Source organism: Micromys minutus (assembly GCF_963924665.1).
Source record: "Micromys minutus genome assembly, chromosome: 2".
Classification (NCBI taxonomy): domain Eukaryota; kingdom Metazoa; phylum Chordata; class Mammalia; order Rodentia; family Muridae; genus Micromys; species Micromys minutus.
In genome coordinates this window covers 50,223,959-50,243,848 of record NC_137971.1, presented here as the reverse complement: position 1 = coordinate 50,243,848, position 19,890 = coordinate 50,223,959, and the positions used below count along the sequence as shown (strand labels likewise).

Below are 19,890 nucleotides of genomic sequence, written 5' to 3'. Positions count from 1 at the left end.
GGAACAAAAAAAAAAAGACCATTGGATAGATAAATTGACATTCCATCTTGCTAAACCAATGAATTTTATTGAGCTAGCCAAAGGAACAAGCATGAAGTTCAAAAAGGGAGTTACATGACTCAAAGTCAGTTCCATCACCAAATACATCCAGTGTGGGAGTTAGCTCATGAAAGCTGGAAATACAGAGTGTCCTGACTAGGTCACAATTTGTTCAGTAATTTGGCGGGTGGCCTTCACTAGCAACACAGTTGGTTTAAACCACTTCCTGGTAACAGATAAATTCTCTCCTAGAGAACTGAGCTCTAACCTGAGTTTTTTGTAGGCAGATAAGCTTGTTTGAGAGTGTCTCTCAAAAATGTTTACTATATATACATACATGAGAAAGGAGGGTGCTAGTGAATATGGTCAATTTCAGTTACTCAGAGTTACAGATTTACCTCCTGAGCTTCCATGCAGAGTGGAATTCTTTAACACTCCTAGAATATCCTATTACTTTGCTTCCCTGTAAACATCTTGTCTCAAAATATGTGAATGTTCATCTCTACGTCAACCTCTTGTGTTTTAATGAGTTTTATAACAGGGAAGAAAAATGAATAATTTAGTAAATTAATTTGCTAAAATTTTCTATTTAAAGAAAATATATTCAGACACAATTCTTATTCCAAAATTTATTGCTATAGTATTTACATGTGTAATTATATAATATTTTGGAATGTGTAACAATAAAAAAGCTGCATCAAGGAAAACTAAGCATAAAAGTGATAGGTATAATGCACTTCAAATAATATTAAATTGAATGTGTTATTCTCTGAGCACTCAGTGATGTAGCTAGCTCAGGATCTGAACCATGCCCAAGTAGAGAAATTGTACATCAGTTTTAAAGGATGAAATCACAAAGAGAGAGAAAGCTGGACAGGCTATAGCCTTGTCCAGTCATTTTTTTTTTTTGCCCAATGGTTTGAGCATGGTAATTTCCATTGGAGGTTTGCCCTAACTTGTGGCCAGCCAGTGATAGAAAGGAAGTGTGCTGGTGGTTGGGCCTCATTTACACTCCCATGTTTTCAGGTTCTTGACTCAGAGCCTTGGAAGTTTAGAGAACAAATTAGTGAACAAACTGCATATATTCAATTAAGTTATGACAGGCAATCAGTTATATACATTTATGACTTGGGTTTCTTAGTTTAGATAACAGGCAACTTCTCTATTAACATTCTTTTCTAATTTACTGGATAACAGACAAACAAGAAACAGCTGTGTAAAAGAATACAAATTGGTTTCTGGATTTAAAACATGAACTTATTTTGACCCTGGCAATAAGGAGGAGGTATTAGCCCTGAGATGCCTAGCCTTAAACAACTGCCTCCTTCACCCAACACAACCCCAATTACACATGATTGCATATTTCACAGGCATCAAAAGGCATTCTTCTCATGATCAAGCAACTAAAATACCATTTTTCCACTTTGCATTACATCTACACAGTTCTATGTCCAGAAAGAAGGGATCCAAGTGCCTTGACCAAGGACAACACTGTTTTATATAAAATATATAAATATGCTGAAATTAATAGTGTGACTTTTCTTAGTCTGCATCCTGTAGACCTTTTTCTCTGTTTCTAAATTGTCTTATGCACCCAACTCCTGACAATCTGTTTATAGATCTTTTTATTGGTTCAGTGGCAGAACAGAACTGTAAAATGTACATTCAATACTTCAACTTCAATGAGACACAACTTCTAAAATATGTGTAAATTGAATGGGAGCACTTTAAGCAAACTCACCTGTCTGACAGAGGGCCACATATGATACCTCCTATAAATATGCCAATCATGAATAAAATTTTAGTGACAGAATTAAAGGCCTGAGATCCACACACCAGGTCCCACTATAAAAGAAGAAAAGAAACAAATCTGTGATTAGAGGTATTAACCCTTTATCATACCAGCTATTTTTATTCTATAGCCCTGTCTGACTCTTCATCATTGCTTTTGAATACAATGGGGTATCTAATATTATTTAACATTATTGTTCTCTAAGTATCCTTATCTAACACTGTATCTTAGGATGATGATTTGGAAACATACTAAAAAGAATCACTCTTGGGCATGTACTCAAAAGATGCTCCAATATATAACAAGGACACATGCTTCATTGTGTTCATAGCAGCCTTTTTTATAAAAGGCAGAATCTCAAAAAAAAAAAAAAAAAAAAAAGATGTCGCTCAACAGAGGAATGGATACAGAAAATGTGGTATATTTACACAATGGAGTACTACTCAGCGATTTAAAACAATGACTTGGTGAAATTCACAGGCAAATAGATTGAACTAGAAAATATCCTGGGTGAGGTAACACAGGCACAAAAAAACACACATGGTATGCACTCACTGATAAGTATATACTACCCCAAAAGCTCAGAATACCCAAAAATAATTCACGGTTCTTATGAAGCTGAAAAAGAAGACAAAAATGTGGCTACTTCAGTCCTTTTTAGAAAGAGCAATAAAATACAGGAAGTAGAGAGTTGAAAGGAATTAGGAGGAGTAGATGAGGAGGATAAGAAAAGAGAAACCACGATCAGGTATAAGAGGAGATGGTGATGAAATACAGGTCAAAAAATTGAACAGAGATGGGTAGCAATGGGGTATGAGGGACTGGGGCTAGCCACCAGAATGTTCCAGATACCAGGAAACAAAAGAATCCTAGGGCCTAATGGGGATGACATTAGTTGAAACACCCCCAAAGGGAAGAGAGAACCTGTAGAGACCATATTCACAGATTGGGCATGACCTTCCAGTTAAGGGGTGGGGCCACCCACTCACTCAAAAATTTTAACCCAGAATTGCTTCTGTCTAAAGAAATAGGAGAACAAAGAGTAGAGTATAGACTGAAGTAAAAGCCATACAGAGACTTCCCTACCTGGAGATTTATCCCATTTGGGGACATCATACCCAGACACTACTGCTGGTGCCAAGAAGTGACAGGAGCTTGATATAGCTGTCTTCTTAAAGGTTTTGCCATAACCTGGCCAGTACAGAGATAGATGCTTGCAGTCAACCATCATACTGAGCATGTGGAGCCCAGTGGAAGACTTAGGGCAAGGACTGGAGGAGTTGAAGTGGTTTGCAACTCCATAGGAAGAACAGCAATATCAACCAACCAACCTCCCACACCGAAGATCCCAGGGACTAAACCACCTGTACAAAAAGACTTATGGCTGCAGCAAATGTAGCAGAGGATGGCCTTATCTGGCATCAGTGGTAGAGGAGACCCTTGCTCCTTTGAAGGCTCTATGTCCCAATGTAGGTGAATACTAGGGTGGAAATTGGGAGTGCGTAGGTACATGGAGGAGCATCCTAATTGAAACACAGGCAAGGAAAATGAGATAGGTGTTTTGCAGAAGGGAAACCAAAAAATGGAATAACAGTTGAAATGTAAATAAATAAAATATGCAATAAAGAAACATTTTTAAAAATTCTTTCAAAAACGCTATAAAGTGCAATTATTTGAGATAGTAAATAATTTTCTGGAGTGTGTGTGTGTGTGTGTGTGTGTGTGTGTGTGTGTGTGTGTATGTAAAGTGATAATATTCTACGAGGCATAGATAGAGCCTAGAAATGACTGCATACCTCCCCCCTCTCTCCCTTAATTCTTTCCTACTTTCTTTTATATTTTTGGTAAAGTGAGCTTTTAAACAAGGGAGACAGTGTTCTAACAAAGAAAAAAAGGTCTAGCCTATTATAGAGGAAAATATCATGTCTTATTTTAGACAGACTGAGATACAATACTTGATCACACATGAGACATCTCTTTTCTTTTCAGCAATAGCCTGAGATGGCCTTGTGATTTTATTTCATCATCCAATTCTTTTTAAATTTTAAATCAAGACTGAAGAACATTGTTGATTTTATCATATCTAAGAGGACACATAATTGTTAGCTTCAAATGAATTAGTACATGGTGTTGAAAAGATACCTAAGCAATAAAAAGCACTTACTGTTGCTGTAAGGACCTGAGTTCAGTTCTTAGCATATACATAGTGTCTCACAAACATCTGTGATTTCACATTCTTGGGATACAGCACCCTCTTATTACTTCATTATATAGCATGCACACAGTGGCACACATGTGGCACACACACACATATTTTAGAAAACATTGATAAAAAATTAATTCATAAATGGTGGTCATCCTTAGAATAAAATACTAGAAGCATGAGAAATGTTTCACATTTAATATGTCAGTAATTGATGTTGGCTAAAAGATGAAGACTGAGATAAATGAATATCCACTATTTGTGCCATTGGTAAAGCCACATCATGAATTCCTTCTGGGGGATAACACACCTCAGTCACAATGGTGGAAAGGAAGTGGCTCCTGTCATACACCCAGCCATCCATACAGGGCTCTGTGTCTGCTTCTGTCACACTGGAGAAAGTACCATTCAAATGAAGAAGATGCCACTGTGGTTGGGTAAAAAGATGACACTTCTCTGGTCTGACGTTAGAGTCTAAGGGGATGGAGATCCTCAGGATGTCATCATGGATCAGGATCTCATTGTCATTGTTTAGAACAGTGTCATTGTCAAGGATGGGGACCCAGCAGTAATGACTAGGAACAGCTGCAGTAAAGTTCTCCAAGACAATATTAGAGATCACAAGACAATTGAGGATGAAAAATAAATCTATCTGAAAGATTTGGAATCTCTCTAAGCTTCCAACTTGATTTAGGAGTTCCTGAAAGACCATTGAGGCGGAACAACTATTTCCAAAATGAGACAAATAATACTTTACTGTAAAAAATTATTAGTACAAAACATTAAAATTTAAATTTCACAAAGACATGTTAATTAGATCCTGACCTGTCCTTAATGTATCTCTTGTCACCTCTGCATTGCTTTCAAAGAACAATTACCTTCTAGTGAGCTAACAGAGGTGTAAAATTTCATGCCATCTGAAATGAACTTCTCCATTGTGTAAATGTACCACAATTTTTGTATCCATTCGTCTACTGAAGGACATCTGGGTTCTTTCCAGCTTCTGGCTATAATAAATAGAGCTGCTATGAACATTGTGGTGCATGCATCTTTGATGTATATTAGAGTGTCTCTGGGGTATATGCACAGAAGTGGAATAGCTGGGTCTTCAAGTAGTACTATGTCCATTTTTCTGAGGAATCGCCAGACTGATTTCCAGAGTGTTCGTATAAGTTTACAACCCCACCAAGAGTGGAGAAATGTTCCTCTTTCTTCACATCCTCACCAGCATCTGCTGTCATCTGAGTTTTGGATCTTGGCCAATCTGACTGGTGTGAGGTGGAATCTCAGGATTGTTTGGATTTGCATTTCGCTGATGGCTAAGAATGTTGAGCACTTCCTTAAATGTTTTTTAACCATTCCATATTCCTCCATTGAGAACTTTTTGTTTAACTCTGTACCCCATTTTTAATAGGGTTGTTTGATTCTCTGGTGTCTAGCTTTTTGATTTCTTTGTATACCTTGGATATTAAGACTATATGATGTGGTGTTGGTAAAGATCTTTTCCCACTCTGTTGGCTGCCATTCTGTTTTCTTGACAGTGTCTTTAGCCTTATAGAAACTTTGCAATCTCATTAAGTTCCATTTGTCAATCTTTGACCTAAGAGCTTGAGATATTGGTGTTCTCCTCAGTAACTTTACTAATGTGCCTATGTGTTCTAAGATTTTCCCTAATTCTCATCTAATAGTTTCAGTGTACCTGGTTTAATGTGGAGATCTTTGATCCACTTATACTTGAGCTTTGTATAAGGCGATAAGAAAGGGTCAATTTTCATTCTTCTGCATGCTGAATGCCAGTTGGACCAACACCATTTGTTGAAGAGGCTGTCCTTTTTCCATTAAATGTTTACAGCTCCTTTGTCAAAAATCAGGTGACCATATATGTGAGGGCTCATTTCTGGATCTTCTATTCTATTCCATTGATCCACATGCCTATTTTTGTAGCAGTACCATGCAATTTTCAGCACAATTGCCTTGTAATATAGCTTGAGGTCAGGGATAGTAATTCCTGCAGATGTTTTCTTGTTGTTGAGGAAGGATTTTGCTATTCTAGGTCTTTTGTTATTCCAGATGAAATTGCACATGGCTCTTTCCAACTAACTGAAGAACTGGGTTGGAATTTTGATGGGGATTGCATTGGATCTGTAGATTGCTTTTGGTAAGATGGCAATTTTTACAATGTTGACCCTTCCAATCCATGAGCATGGGAAATCTTTCCATTTTCTGAGATCTTCTTCAATTTTCTTCTTTAGAGGTTTGAAGTTCTTGTCATACAAATCCTTCACTTGCTTAGTTAGAGTCACACTAATGTATTTCATATTGTTTGTGACTATTGTGAAGTGTATCTTTTCCCCAATTTCTTTCTCTGTATGTTTGTCCTTTGAGTAGAGGAAGGTTACAGATTTGAGTTAATTTTATATCCAGCCACTTTGCTGAACTTGTTTATTAGCTGTAGAAGTTCTCTGGTTGCATTTTTTGGGGTCACTTAAGTACACTATCATGTCATCTGCAAACAGTAATGTTTTTACTTCTTCCTTTCCAGTTTGTATCCATTTGATTTCCTTTTACTGTCTAATTGCTCTGGTCAGGACACCCATTACTATGTTGAAAAGGTAGTGGAAGAGTGGGATGGCTTCTAGTTTCCCACTGTTAAGTTTGATATTGGCCATTGGTTTGCTGTATATTCTTTTATTATGTTTAGGTATGGACCTTGGATTCCTGTTCCTTCCAAGACTTTTAAAATGAAGGTGTGTTGAATTTTGTCAAATCCTTTCTCAGCATCTAGTGAGATGACCATATGGTTTTTTTCTTTGGGTTTGTTTATATGGTGGATTACGTTGTGGGATTTCCTTATATTAAACCATCCCTGCACCAGGGATGAAGCCTACTTGATCATGGTGAATAATTGTTTTGATGTGTTCTTGGATTCGGTTTGCAAGAATTTTGTTGAGGATTTTTGATTCAATGTTCTTAAGTGAGATTGGTCTGAAGTTCTATTTCCTTGTAGGGTCTTTGTGTGGTTTAGGAATGAGAGTTATTTTTGCCTCAAAAAGGGAGTTAGGTGGTGTTCCATCAGATTCTATTTTGTGGAAGAGTTTGGAGAGTATTGGTATTAGGTTGTCAATAAATGTCTGATAAAATTCTGCACTGAACCCGTCTGGACCTGGGCTTTTTTTGGTTGGGAGACTATTGATGACTGCTTCTATTTCTTTAGGTGTTATGGGATTATTTAGATGGTTGTCCTGGTCCTGGTTTAAATTTAGTATCTGGTATCTGTCTAGGAATACAGACATTTCCTTCAGATTTTTCAGTTCTGTTGAGTATAGGCTTTTGTAGTAGGATCTGATGATTTCTTGAATTTCCTCAGTTTCAGTTATTATGTCTCCACTTTCATATCTGATTTTGTTAATTTGGATACTCTATCTTTGGCCTCTAGTTAGTTTGGCTAATGGTTTGTCAATCCTATTATTTTTCTCATAGAACCAGCTCTTGGTTTAGTTGATATTTTGAATGGTTATTTTGTTTCTATTTGGTCTTTTTCTGCTCTGAGTTTGATTATTTCTTGCCTTCTACTCCTCTTGGGTGTGTCTGCTTCCCTTTGTTCTAGAGCTTTCAACTGTGCTGTTAATTTGCTAGTGTATGCTCTCTCTAGTTTGTTTTTGGAAGCACTCAAAACTATGAGTTTTCCTCTCAGTACTGCTTTCATTACATCGCATATGTTTGGGTATGCTGTGTTTTCATTTTCATTAAATTCTACAAAATCCTTAATTTCTTTCTTTATTTCTTCTTTGACCATGCTATCATTTAATAGAGCATTGTTTAGTTTCCATGTGTATATGAGCTTTTTGTTGCCTTTGTTGTTATTAAAGACCAGCTTTAGACCATGGTGATCTGAAAGGATGCATGGGAGTATTTCAATCTTCTTATAGCTATTGAGGCTTGTTTTGTGACCGATTATATGGTCACTTTTTCAGACGGTTCTGTGAAGTGCTGAGAAAAAATGTGTATTCTTTTGTTTTATGATGATATGTTCTGTAGATGTATATTATTTCCACTTGGTTCATAACCTCTGCTAGTTTCACTGTGTCCATGTTCAGTTTCTGTTTCCATGATCTGTCCATTGGTGAGAGTGGGGTATTGAAGTCTCCCACTATTATTGTGTGAGGTGAAATGTATTTTTTGAACTTTATAGGGTTTCTTTTATGAGTATGGGTGCTCCTGTATTTGGAGCATATATGTTAAGGATTGAGAGTTCCTCCTGACAAATTTTCCCTGTAATGAGTAAAAAGTGTCCTTTCTCGTGTTTTTTGATAACTTTTTATTGAAAATCTACTCTATTCCATATTAGAATGTCCACTCCAGCTTCCTTCTTGGGGCCATTTGCTTGGAAGGTTTTTTTCCCAACCTTTTACTCCGAGATAGTGTCTCTCTTTTTCTCTGAGATGTTTCCTGTATGCAGAAAAATGCTGGGTTTCCTGTATTTATCCAGTCTGATAGCCTATATATTTTTATTGGGGAGTTGAGTCCATTTATGTTAACAGATATTAAGGAATAGTGGTTTCTGTTTCCTGCTATTTTTGCTTTTTGAGGTAGAATTTTGCCTGTGTGCCATTCTTCTTTTGGTTTTCTTGCTTTGGTATTTTCTTGTTTTTACTAGGATATAGTTTCCCTCCTTGTATTGGGTTTTCCACCTATAATTCATTGTAGTGCTGTGTTTGTGGTCAGGTATTGTGTGAATTTAGTTTTGTCTTGGAATATCTTGGTCTCTCCATCTATGGTGATTGAGAGTTTTGCTGGGTATAGCAGCTTGGGCTGACACTTGTGTTCTCTTAGGGTCTTCAGGATGTCTGTCTAGGATCTTCTAGTTTTCATATTCTCTGTTGAGAAATCGGGTGTGATCCTGATTGTTCTGCCTTTATATGTTACATGACCTTTTTCCCTAACTGCTTTTAGTATTCTTTCTTTGCTTTGGGCACTTGGTGTTTTGACTATTATGTATCGGGAGGAATTTCTTTTCTGGTCTACTCTATTTGGAGTTCTGTAGGCTTCTTTTATGCTCATGGTCATCTCATTCTTAAGGGTAGGGAAGTTTTCTTCTACAACTTTGTTGACAATATTTACTGTGCCTCTTAGTTGATAGTCTTTTCCCTCTTCTATTTCTATTATCTTTACGTTTGGTCTTCTCATTGTGTCCTGGGTCTCCTGGACATTTTGGGTTAGGAGTTTTTGGCTTTTGCATCTTCTCTGACTGTTTTGTCTATGTTTTCCATGTTGTCTTCAGCCCCTGAGATTCTCTCTTTTATCTCTTGTAGTCTCTTGGAGATGCTTGCATCTGTGACTCCTGATTTCTTTTTTAGGTTTTGTTTCTCCAGGGTTGTTTCTTTTAGTCTTTTCTTTATTGGTTCCACTTCCATTTTAAATTCCTTCTTCAATTCCTTCATCTCTTTGTTTCTTTTTTCCTCTAGTTCTTTAAATTTTTTTTTAGTGTTTTTCTTGTTTTCTCTTTTAAAGCTTCTATTTCTTTATGCTTTTCCTCCTGTTCTTGTTTAAGGATCTCTATCATCATCTTGAGGCATGATTTTGGGTCTGACTCTGCTTTTTCTGGAGTGTTTGGCATTCTGCTGTTTGCTGTGATGAGAGAGCTGGGTTCTGGTGTTGCCAGGTTGTCTTTGTTTTCTTAGGTAATTTCTTTCACTTTCTTCTTGCCATCTTGTTGTCTGTGATTATATGTGATCTTGTTATCAATGATTGGTTCCCATCTCTCCTGTGTACCTGCCCTGTTTCCCTGTATCTCAGCTGTTCCTGGTGTCAGATGGCCTGGGTGTTTTTTCTGCATGCAAGGGCCCTCGGGGTGGAAACCCGAGTCCCTATGTCAGAGTTTCTGCTCTCCTGAACCAATCGGTGGTCACACTTTCCTGGCAATCAGCCCAGACCTCTCTGTTCCCTGGCTACTTGCAGCACAGTCTCACCAGGCCTGCATTCCTAGATCTCAACTGTTCCTAGTGTCAAATGGCCTTAGGGCCTGTTCTGCACTCACAGGCCCACTGGGTGCAATCTGCATTCCTATGGCAGAGTTCCTGCTCCCCTGAACCAGGTAGCGCTTTCTGGGCACTCGGCCCAGACCTCTCAGTGCACTCTCACTAGGCCTGAATCCCTGGATCTCCGCTGTTCCTGGTGGCAGATTGCCTGAGCACCTGTTCTGCATGCATGGGCCCTCCGGTTGAAAACCGAGTCCCTACGGCAGAGTTCCTGCTCCCCTGAACCAATTTGAGGGGCTTGCTTTCCAGGAGCTCAGCCCAGACCTCTTTGTGCCCCGGCTACTCACAGCACAGTCTCACCAGGCCTACATCCCTGGATCTCCGCTCTTCAGAAGACTAGAACTTTACCTTATATTTTAAAGTGACTTGTATATGTTCAATGCCTTAAACAAGAGTTGATTTGTGTGTGTGTGTGTGTGTGTGTGTGTGTGTGTGTGTGTGTGTAGACAGACAGACAGACAGACAGACTGATAGATAGATAGATAGATAGATAGAAAGATAGATAGATACAGTTATAATAAGAATAACCTTAATTTTCTATCAATATACAAAAATCTATACCAATGTAAAACATTTGGCTTGTTGTTTTCTAGTCTAAAGCAAATTCAATAATTTATCCTTTCATCTATTCATTTCTATATTTCCCCTTTCTCTTTTTATACCAACTCCATCATGTTCTCCTTAACACTAGATATGTGATAAATAAGGAAAGATTAAACAAAAAGAAAGAAATATATTCCTGTATCTAGCCTCCTTTACTTTGTTTCTTCCCTGATAAAGACCATTAACAACTTGTGGCTAAGCCCCCTTAAATGAAGACAAACATCTATCGCCCACTAATGACCAACAACTACCCACACCACCTCTCACAAATGGATTATATTTCTTTTAGAATTGCTTCCTACTGTCTGGACAGGGTGGGAGCAACAGCATTTTTTAGGGACCTTAAGAAAATTGGAAAATTGATCGAGTGGTGGGAAAGCCAGTTTTATCATTTGCTCTCCAATCTCTGTCTGATGAGAAAGTGGAGGGTTTAATTGAAGATGTGACTGGAAGTTTTGGGGATGGAACAATTGAGCTAGCACTTTGAAGTCATTCTGGTTACAGGTTTTTGAGAAAACAGCTTTTGAGACAGTCTGTGAGGATGGATCACCTGGGCTACTTGTCTTGTCATCATTGGTGTCCAATCCTTTTGTTCTAAAAACACATAAGCTTTCAAAGGTAATGGACATTTCTGCACTAATATATCTATGGAATGTACAGTGTGCACAAATCAACTAAATATTATTCTCTGTTCTTTGTTTCATCAGAAAAGGCATTAAATTTTACAGGTTCATTTGGACTATATGGCCAAATTGTAATATAAATCTCCATCCATGTCATGTGAAAGGTTGGCATATAACAATAAGAAGTCTCTAGCCACAGTATTTATTGGCTATAGTGACATGTCTCAGTCAATCTTAGAGCTGTTTCCATGAAAAAAGATCAACATTCATGTTACCAATTCTGTTGTTCTTCTTGGTTTCTTCCTTTGGGTACAAAGCCGAGATTTTCAGGAGCTCTCTGCCAGTTAAAGATAATATTTATTAATATTGAAGGAATATACAGTGTTTTGTTGTTTTCTGCTGAAACAAAGATGTAGCCTCCCCCCCATGAAATACATTTCGTGACTTCCATTTGGAAGTTACCACATCCTTAAAACATAAGCAGGTTTAATGTGTCAGGTTTTTTTTTCCATAACTTAATGTCTCTAAGCAGCTGTTGTTTTCTGTTCATAAGATTTAAATTTTTTAAAGGTAATAAAGTACTATGCAATCTTTCACTGGGAGGTCTTTATTACTCCTTTCTGTTTATTAAGCATCTCTTTTAAAGTGTGATTTGATCTTTCTATAATTTCTTGTCCTGCAGGATTATATGGTGTGCATGTAATAAGCTTTATATTATAATATGCAAAAAACCTTTCATTTTACTAGAGAAATAGTCTGGAACATTTCCAGTCTTGATTTGTAAATGTATCCCTATAAAAGCCATAATTTATAATAAATGTGCAACTACAAAATCAACCTTTTCAGAAAATCAGGTGCCCATTTAAATCTAGAATGTGTATCTATGAAATGGTGCTCATACTTTAATTTTTCTAAACTCCATAAAATAAAACGCATCCATTTGTAAAATTTTATTTCTTCAGGAACTTTTGGATTACTTACTGCAGATAATGAGGTGAGGCTATACAAAGAACAAGTAGGACATTTTCTTATCATTTTCTAGTCTTGATGCCAAGTGATAGGAAAATATTTCTTCGAACCTTTGCTGTTAACATAGTGTTTCTTACAAAATTCTGAGGCTTCTAGCACATTTCATATTAATAGCTGATCAATTTCATCATCAACTCTTTCCCAGAGTTCCTATCTTTCACCAAATGAAATATCTCACCTTTTCTCTTCTGACCTGGCATAGGCCACTCACCTCTTTATTAAACCAATCAGAAGGTGATAGAAAAGATCTTTACAGAATACTTAGACAGATGATGCTTCATAAAAATAATAATACCAAAGTTCAGCTTCACTCAGATCTCTGCTGGTACAGAAATCAGCATTTGAATAATACAAAGATCGTCTTTACACAGTGCACAAGAGATTATTCCAATAGCCATAGGATGAAACTAATGAGAATTCCACAATAAATTATCTATCTTCAATTTTCCCAACTATTATGTCACAATCATGGTAATACAATTCATCCACATTCTATCTGCAAACTTCATAGGTGTCTATTATCATACAGAAGCAGGGGGTAAGGAAAGAGAAGGAGAAGGGGGTTAAGGGATAACATTTGAAATGTAAATACATAAAATATCCAATAAAATATCTCTGAAGATTTATTTTACTGTGTTATGTTTTTCTTTAATTTTGTTATTAAGATACTTTATATATCAGTTGAGTATGGAAATTTTAAATCTAATAAAAACTTTTGCTATATTGTTATTTGATAAAAAAATTTGCTATATCTAGAATGAACCTGGACCATCATAAATCTAAGTGATACTTTTTTATCTTGCTCCTTTATCAGATTTTAGTTCTTGGAGTTCCTTAAAATTGTGTCACTTTGATGGAAGTATCTTTCTGATTTGCTTGTCTGAAGACTCTGCCTCTGTAACACATACAACAAACATGAGAAACACTGTAAACCTAAGAGAACATAGAAAACAATGACATCCCTTACTTCCTCTTTTTTTACCCAACTACTTTGAAAATATCCATTATGTCTGCCAAAAATGATTTGAGTACATTTTGTCAAGTAAAAGGCCAATCTCCTGGTGACTTCTGCGCAATGGCTAATCTTAGTTGTTAACTTGACATACTTGAGAAATGAGAATGTTGAAGAACTGATTCATCAGATTAGTCTGTCGCATGTCTTTAAAGACTTTTCTTGATTGCTAATTGAGATAAAAGGACCCAATTCACTATGGTGCCATTCTTAAGCAGATAGCCTGAACTGTGTGGAAAAGGTAGCTGAACAAGCCAGAGGAAGCAAACTAGTAAATAACATTGATTAATCATTTTCTGCTTGAAACTCTTTATCTGAGCTTCCCTCAGTGATGGACTAACCTATAAACTAAAACTCATTTGTTCATTGCTCAGTGTTTTATCACAGAAACAGAGAAGCAAACTAGGGCACTTTCTACCTTGACTATCAAGGTATTCGCTAAGGAGGTTTGAGTGGGGGGGGCAATAGAAATGCCTCAAAAGTTTTAAAATTCTTCCCATTATTTCCCATTCTCTGACCCCTTTGTTGATGATTCCCTTCTTCTCTATCATGAACACTTTCATTTCTAATGTAACAAAAATAATCTGAATTTCATAGCAAACCAAGATTCCTTCACTCCAGTGTCACTTTGTGGCAGGTCCTTTGGACCTATGTTTAATTTTCTTTAAGTTATTCAGTGACCATCATACACTCAAGTATATAAGTACTGTGAGTTTCAGACAGCTTACTAGCATTTACCAGGTATGTGGAATAAAATGACATTTGTGTTTATGCATGCTTGTGAAATATCAAGGGCATGTGGTTCACATGAGGTCAGAGAGGACAAACAATATATAATCTTGTTCTATTTATCTCTAAATCTCCCTATGCTGATCTTTGTTATTTAGAGAGTTTCCAGGCACATCTGAAACCATTGTATTAAAAAATGTGCAAATACAACATCCACGGGTAAACAAACAAACAAAACCCCCCTAGTTATCAGTCTACCTCACACAGAGCTGTTTGGGAGATAAGGCTCTCATCACAAAACATTAGCACACAAGTCCTAATAGGGGTAGGATTCTACTTACTCATTTTCCACATCTTGTATGAAGTCAGGCAGAGGCTGATTCTTGGTCTCAGGGAGGAGAAGGACAACAAGGCCACCAAGGAAGGGAAGAACCCCATAGATGGTCCAGGGTAAAGAAGAAGAGTATGTTTTGAGGATCATAAACAGAGGAGACAGGGCTGCCCCAGTACTACCAGCAATTCCAATGACTCCTAAAGCAGTTGCCCTAGAGCACAAAACAAAATGTGGAAATAACTACATGAGGATGCACATTTGGAATTTGTGACTTAGCCCTTGCATTGATTATGGAAAGAAGCAGTATATTTAGGTATGAGAATGTTAGTAACTTTTACTATTGTTTTTCCTATTTCCATTTCATTTGATAGTATCTTTTCTCAATACCACATATTAAAACACTCATTTATCACTTACAAAACAAGATGTGGGAAAAAGAAATACTGCACACTTTCTCTACTGAGAAGATTCTAGATTTTTAGCTTTTATGTATATGTGTACATGGAGTGGGATTATTGATAGAAGCTTGGAAACTAGTAAAGAAACAATGAGGGGAAAAGAAAAGAATTTAAGTGAAAAAGAACTTAATAGCACACATACACACACACACACACATGTGACTTCAAAGGAGAAGATGATAATTAGAGGAATGGGGTAAATTAGCAGAAGGGAATAGGAGGGACAAAAAAGTAGCAGAGCGAACAAAGTGTAGATATGAAAATGTATAATAAACCTATTATTTTTATGATAACATTTTAGAATTGATTTTGAAAGGTAAAAAAGAAAAAGAAGAAATCCACACACAGTAGATTATTTCTCATGACTTCTGCCTTTTCTGAGTTTCAAATATTACATGAGATTGAATTAGTAGTACATGAACATTTAACAGGAACTGATCAAAAGGTGGCTGAAGAAACTTTAGGTATTATCATAATCAATTGTTTCAGATAACTATCCAGTCAGTGGTGTAAATGAGCTAAGAAACCGGCAAGATGATTCAGCAGGTAAAAGTGCTTGCCATCAAGCTTGATGACTTGATTTCAATTTCTAAGACCAGAAGAAGAGAATCAATTCCTGAAAGCTGTCTTCTAATGTCCATAGGCACATATGTGCATAACGACTATCATATATTCACACGCATACACAAAGAAAACTTTTAAATAATTAATAAGTTTAAAAGTTTGTTTTAAACCTGACAATGAACCTTAAGTGCTGTACCTGATTATAGTGGGAAGTAACTCATTTGCATGCACAAGAATACTGCAGACAGAGACAAAAGAAAATGCTCCTCCCAAAGTTGCCAAAACCAAGCGTAGGATCTGCATTTCTAGAGAGAGGAAGACCAAGGAGAATCATGAAATCTGAGCTGTGGAATTTGTACTTCCCAAATCCAAAATGGAAACCATTATTACTGGGAATGAATAAAAGTGTAAAATATAGTATGGAGAAAGTGAACAAAGGTAAAATTCCCTCAGTGGCTAATAAATTGGAGAATGTGACCTATTTGCATATATTAGTTTATGGGGAATCAAAGCTTCTAAACAACTGGATTTATATGCCTTAAATCTCTTAGTATTTGCTTAAGAAGTAGAAAACTGGATGAGCTCAGAAGCAGCTCACTTTCATATTTTTTATCCAGTGTCTCAGCCATTTCTCTTGGAGAATGTAGGAATGCTGTGGAGAAGTGAAAAATGACTATATACTCACTCAGATACTCAAAGACAATTGATTTGCAATGCTACAGAATCATGCTCTGAAAAGATAGAATCCCAACAATGGTGTGCAATCTGGAGATTGGTTTGATTTGAAATAATGTCTCAAGACTCAGGAATAAGAACTGCTGCTAGGAAGCATGTAAAACTTTAAAACCATTGAAGGAATGTTTCATAAAGCCATTCTCTACACAATTTGGTGTTGTATAAGATCCAAACTTTTCATTGAGCCATCATGTGAGGCAAAAAAATTACATCATTGCTGATATTCAAGAGTTATGACCAGCTATGTACTGCTGTCTATAACTTACATCTATTTAAATTCAATGTAGTTGGTTCTATAGTCTTAATGCCTAATCTATTTATATATACTTTTATGTACTTCAGTACAAGTGATACCCATTTTCTTGATTTCCAAATAAGGGTTATATTTATGTCCTTATATCATGAGGCTCATAAAGTAGATACACAGAGCTCAGAAAATAATTTTTACTAAAAATGAAGTAATAAGATAGAGATGGATATGGTCAGTCAAATTATAAGGTCTTATGCAGAATAACAAAACTTGGAAATAATTGGCAACAATTTTCATGTGCATCTTGAAAACAATAAACATTCATCTACTATAACCAACTATGACTGAATTTGACTCTGGGTACCTTAATGTAATGGTGTGGCTGAAACACCCGATTAGCCACACAAAAAAATTCTTAGAATGTGCTTTGTTCTGATTTTATAGGTGAGCCTAAAAGTCCCAAGAAAAAAGGAGATTATTTCTTTGCTCACCCTGTATCCTTTCCTCACTCACCTTGAGGCACAAATACAATGGCCAAAATGAAAATTCCAAGCAGGGATATGATAAATAGTTGACTTATTCTGCGGCCCAAGTGATTCACCAAAAAAATTCCAACTAAATTGGCTGGAATGGTGATTGTACCAAAAAGACACTGCAATAGGAAAGCATTAATCCTCAGGTGCTGGATGTTAATCAGCAAGCCAACCACAGATGTCCATATTACAAATCTGTAAAATACAAAGAAAATTACATCATGAGTCTAGAGTTGATGTCAAAGTAGCCAGTTTTAGTTGTTAAAATATCAAGAAATACAATCCACAGAACTCAAGAAGGTTAACAAACCAAAGGACCTAAGTGAGAATGCTTTAATCACACTTGGGAGGGAGAAGAAAGCAATCATGGGAGGCAGAGGGAAGGAGGGATCTGAATGAGAGGAGAGGGAGGAGAAAGGAAAACATGGTCAGGTATTGGGGGGCAGGTACAGGAGAGAAACACTGAGGGCCAGCAGAAAGAATGAAAATATGAAACCTCAGGAGGTAGGAGGTAAGGAAAATCTCTAGAATATACCAGAGACCTGGGAGGTGAGAGACTTTCAGGGTTCAAATGGAGGAATCTTAGGTGAAATGCCCAACAGTGAAGAGAAGAAACTTTTAGAGTCTAAATCTAGTAGAAATACAGCATTAAGTGGAGGGATGGGATTACCATCCCACAGTCAAAAACTCTGACCCAGATTTATTTCCGTCTAAAAGAACTGCAGGGATAAAAATGGAGAAGAGACTGAAGGAAGGAGGTCCAGTGACTGGCCCAACTTGATCCATCTCAAGGGGAGGCTCCAAGGCCTGACACTATTACTGATGCTATGATATGCTTACAGAAGGAAAATAGCATGGCTCTCCTCCAAGAGGCCTAACAAGCAGATGACTGAGACAGAGACAGATATTTACAGCCATTGTACTTAAGCTGGGACACTTACTGTTGAATTAGGAAAAGACTGAAAGAAGCTGAAGAGGGTGCCCCCCTAGGAAGACCAGCATTCTCAACTGGACCTCTGAGATCTCTCAGACACTGAGCGACCAACCAGAAAGCATATACCAGCTTCCTGGTCTGGCCACAGTGAGAGAAGACTGTCTAATCCTCAAGAGACTTGAGGTCCCAGGGAGTAGGGGATAACAAATAATATATATATATATTTGTTAGGTCCCCAAAGTGGACTGTTGATGGCAATGACTTGTCTTCCACCTGAACTGAGTTTTTATAGTAAATAGAAACCTAAAGCATTTCTCAGAAGTCTTTTAAGGCTGTCTAAGGGGTCTGGAAAGATGGATCAGTAGTTAAGAGCACTAACTGCTGTTCCAGAGTATACATGGATGGACCCATGACTCCAGCTGCATATGTAGAAGAGAAGGGGAGTATTGGGATTCTGTAAACCTCACCCCTCAGTTACCTGGCAACATCCAGGTATAACCAATCCCTCAGTTACTTGGCAATAGCCAGGTATGCTCTGCCCCAGCTACCTGACACTATAAAAGGATCTGCTTACCCCTTCCTTTCTCTCTTGATCTCTTGTACTCTTGCTCTCCCACCCTTGTCCCTCCTCTCTCCTTTCCTTTCCCCCTTTTCCTTTATGTGCCCATGGCTGACCTCTACTTCTCTACCTCTCTATTCCTCTCTTCTCTCTCTCTCTGCCTCTACTACCCTATTAACTCCCCCCATGACCTGAATAAAATCTATTCTGTACTACACTGTCATGTGGCTGGTCCTTCAGGAGGAAGAGATTTCCAACATAGGGCCCCCAGAGGCATCTTCCTTGCCCCCAAGCCTATGGGTCATATCACACACACACACACACACACACACACACACACTTCATTCTTTTCCTAACATTGGTGCTGAAACCAAGGACATCATCTTTTAACAACAGGGAGGCCCTTGGTCCTGTGAAGGCTTAATGCCCCAGTCTAGGGGGCATGTTAGGGCAGTGAGAGAGGAGTGGGTGGGTAGATGGAATAGCACCCTCATAGAAGCAGAGGAAGGAGAGGTGGGATAGAGGGGTTGTGAAGGGGAAACCAGGAAGGAGGACAGCATTTGAAATGAAAATAAATAAAATAACCAATAAAAGGGGGGAGACTGTGTGAATACTCCTAATTGCAACTGTCAGCACCTCATCTGTCTGACAGAGTCCCCATGCTAACCACCTGGCTTCTCCAGCTTCTAAGTAGTGACCTCCCCCCATCACCAGGCTCTATCCACCCACATAAAACCCAACACGCTTCTACAAGTGCTACTGTCCTTTACTGTCTGAGGCAGCTTGACATATTTTTAAATTAAACTGTTCTTTTATCCAATGAAAATGACTATGGTTGTTTATTGCTACACCTGCTTACATTTGGTGTCGAAAACCCAAAAGCGACACCTTTAGGGAATCAGTCCCTCCTTTCACTAAATCAAAAACTGACTGCTGAGCTTTTCTGTGATACAGATCATTTGCCTCTACCTTACACTATATTTGACTCAATTCTGAGTCCATCTCTCTCACCATTTCTCTCTCCTGAATATCTACTCACCTCTCCTTACAGACTGGGGCAAGTGCCCTTCTCTATGCGCAGTTTCAGATTTTCTCTTATTCTCACTGAAGCCTGCCACAAAAGTCTTACTATACACCAGGTTGTTTCTCACACTCTCCTTGACATCCTTCACTTGATTTTGGACAACCATCTCTCACAATCTGGGAATTCACTTGTATTTCATTTCACTTGGGGATACCCTCTGAAATGAGTTTTTGTCCAGAGACACTTATGCTACTCCTCCACCATCTTACCAGCCCTCCTTCTGCATACTTTTGATCAATCTGTAACTCCCCCCCCTGCACTTGTATAAGCCATTGGCCTCCTCCTTCTAGCAAATCTTCTCCTTACAGTTCCCAGTGTCTGGACTGTAAAAGACTTTTCCTAACTGCTTTCTATCTACCTTTTTGCCCTGA

The 19,890-nt window shown here is 37.7% G+C and overlaps 1 protein-coding gene across 1 annotated transcript in view; it reads right to left on the bottom strand.

The window, feature by feature from the left end:
- Positions 1–14,405: 14,405 nt before the first annotated feature.
- Positions 14,406–19,890, bottom strand: part of LOC308417586 (solute carrier family 22 member 19-like) — a gene marked incomplete at both ends in the record, with an annotated part of 85,537 nt that continues 80,052 nt past the window's right edge. The window contains 3 exons of the mRNA XM_080912952.1: positions 14,406–14,613; positions 15,621–15,729; positions 16,923–17,137. Coding sequence (XP_080769078.1) covers positions 14,406–14,613; positions 15,621–15,729; positions 16,923–17,137 — 532 coding nt within the window. The remainder of the gene's footprint in view (positions 14,614–15,620; positions 15,730–16,922; positions 17,138–19,890) is intronic.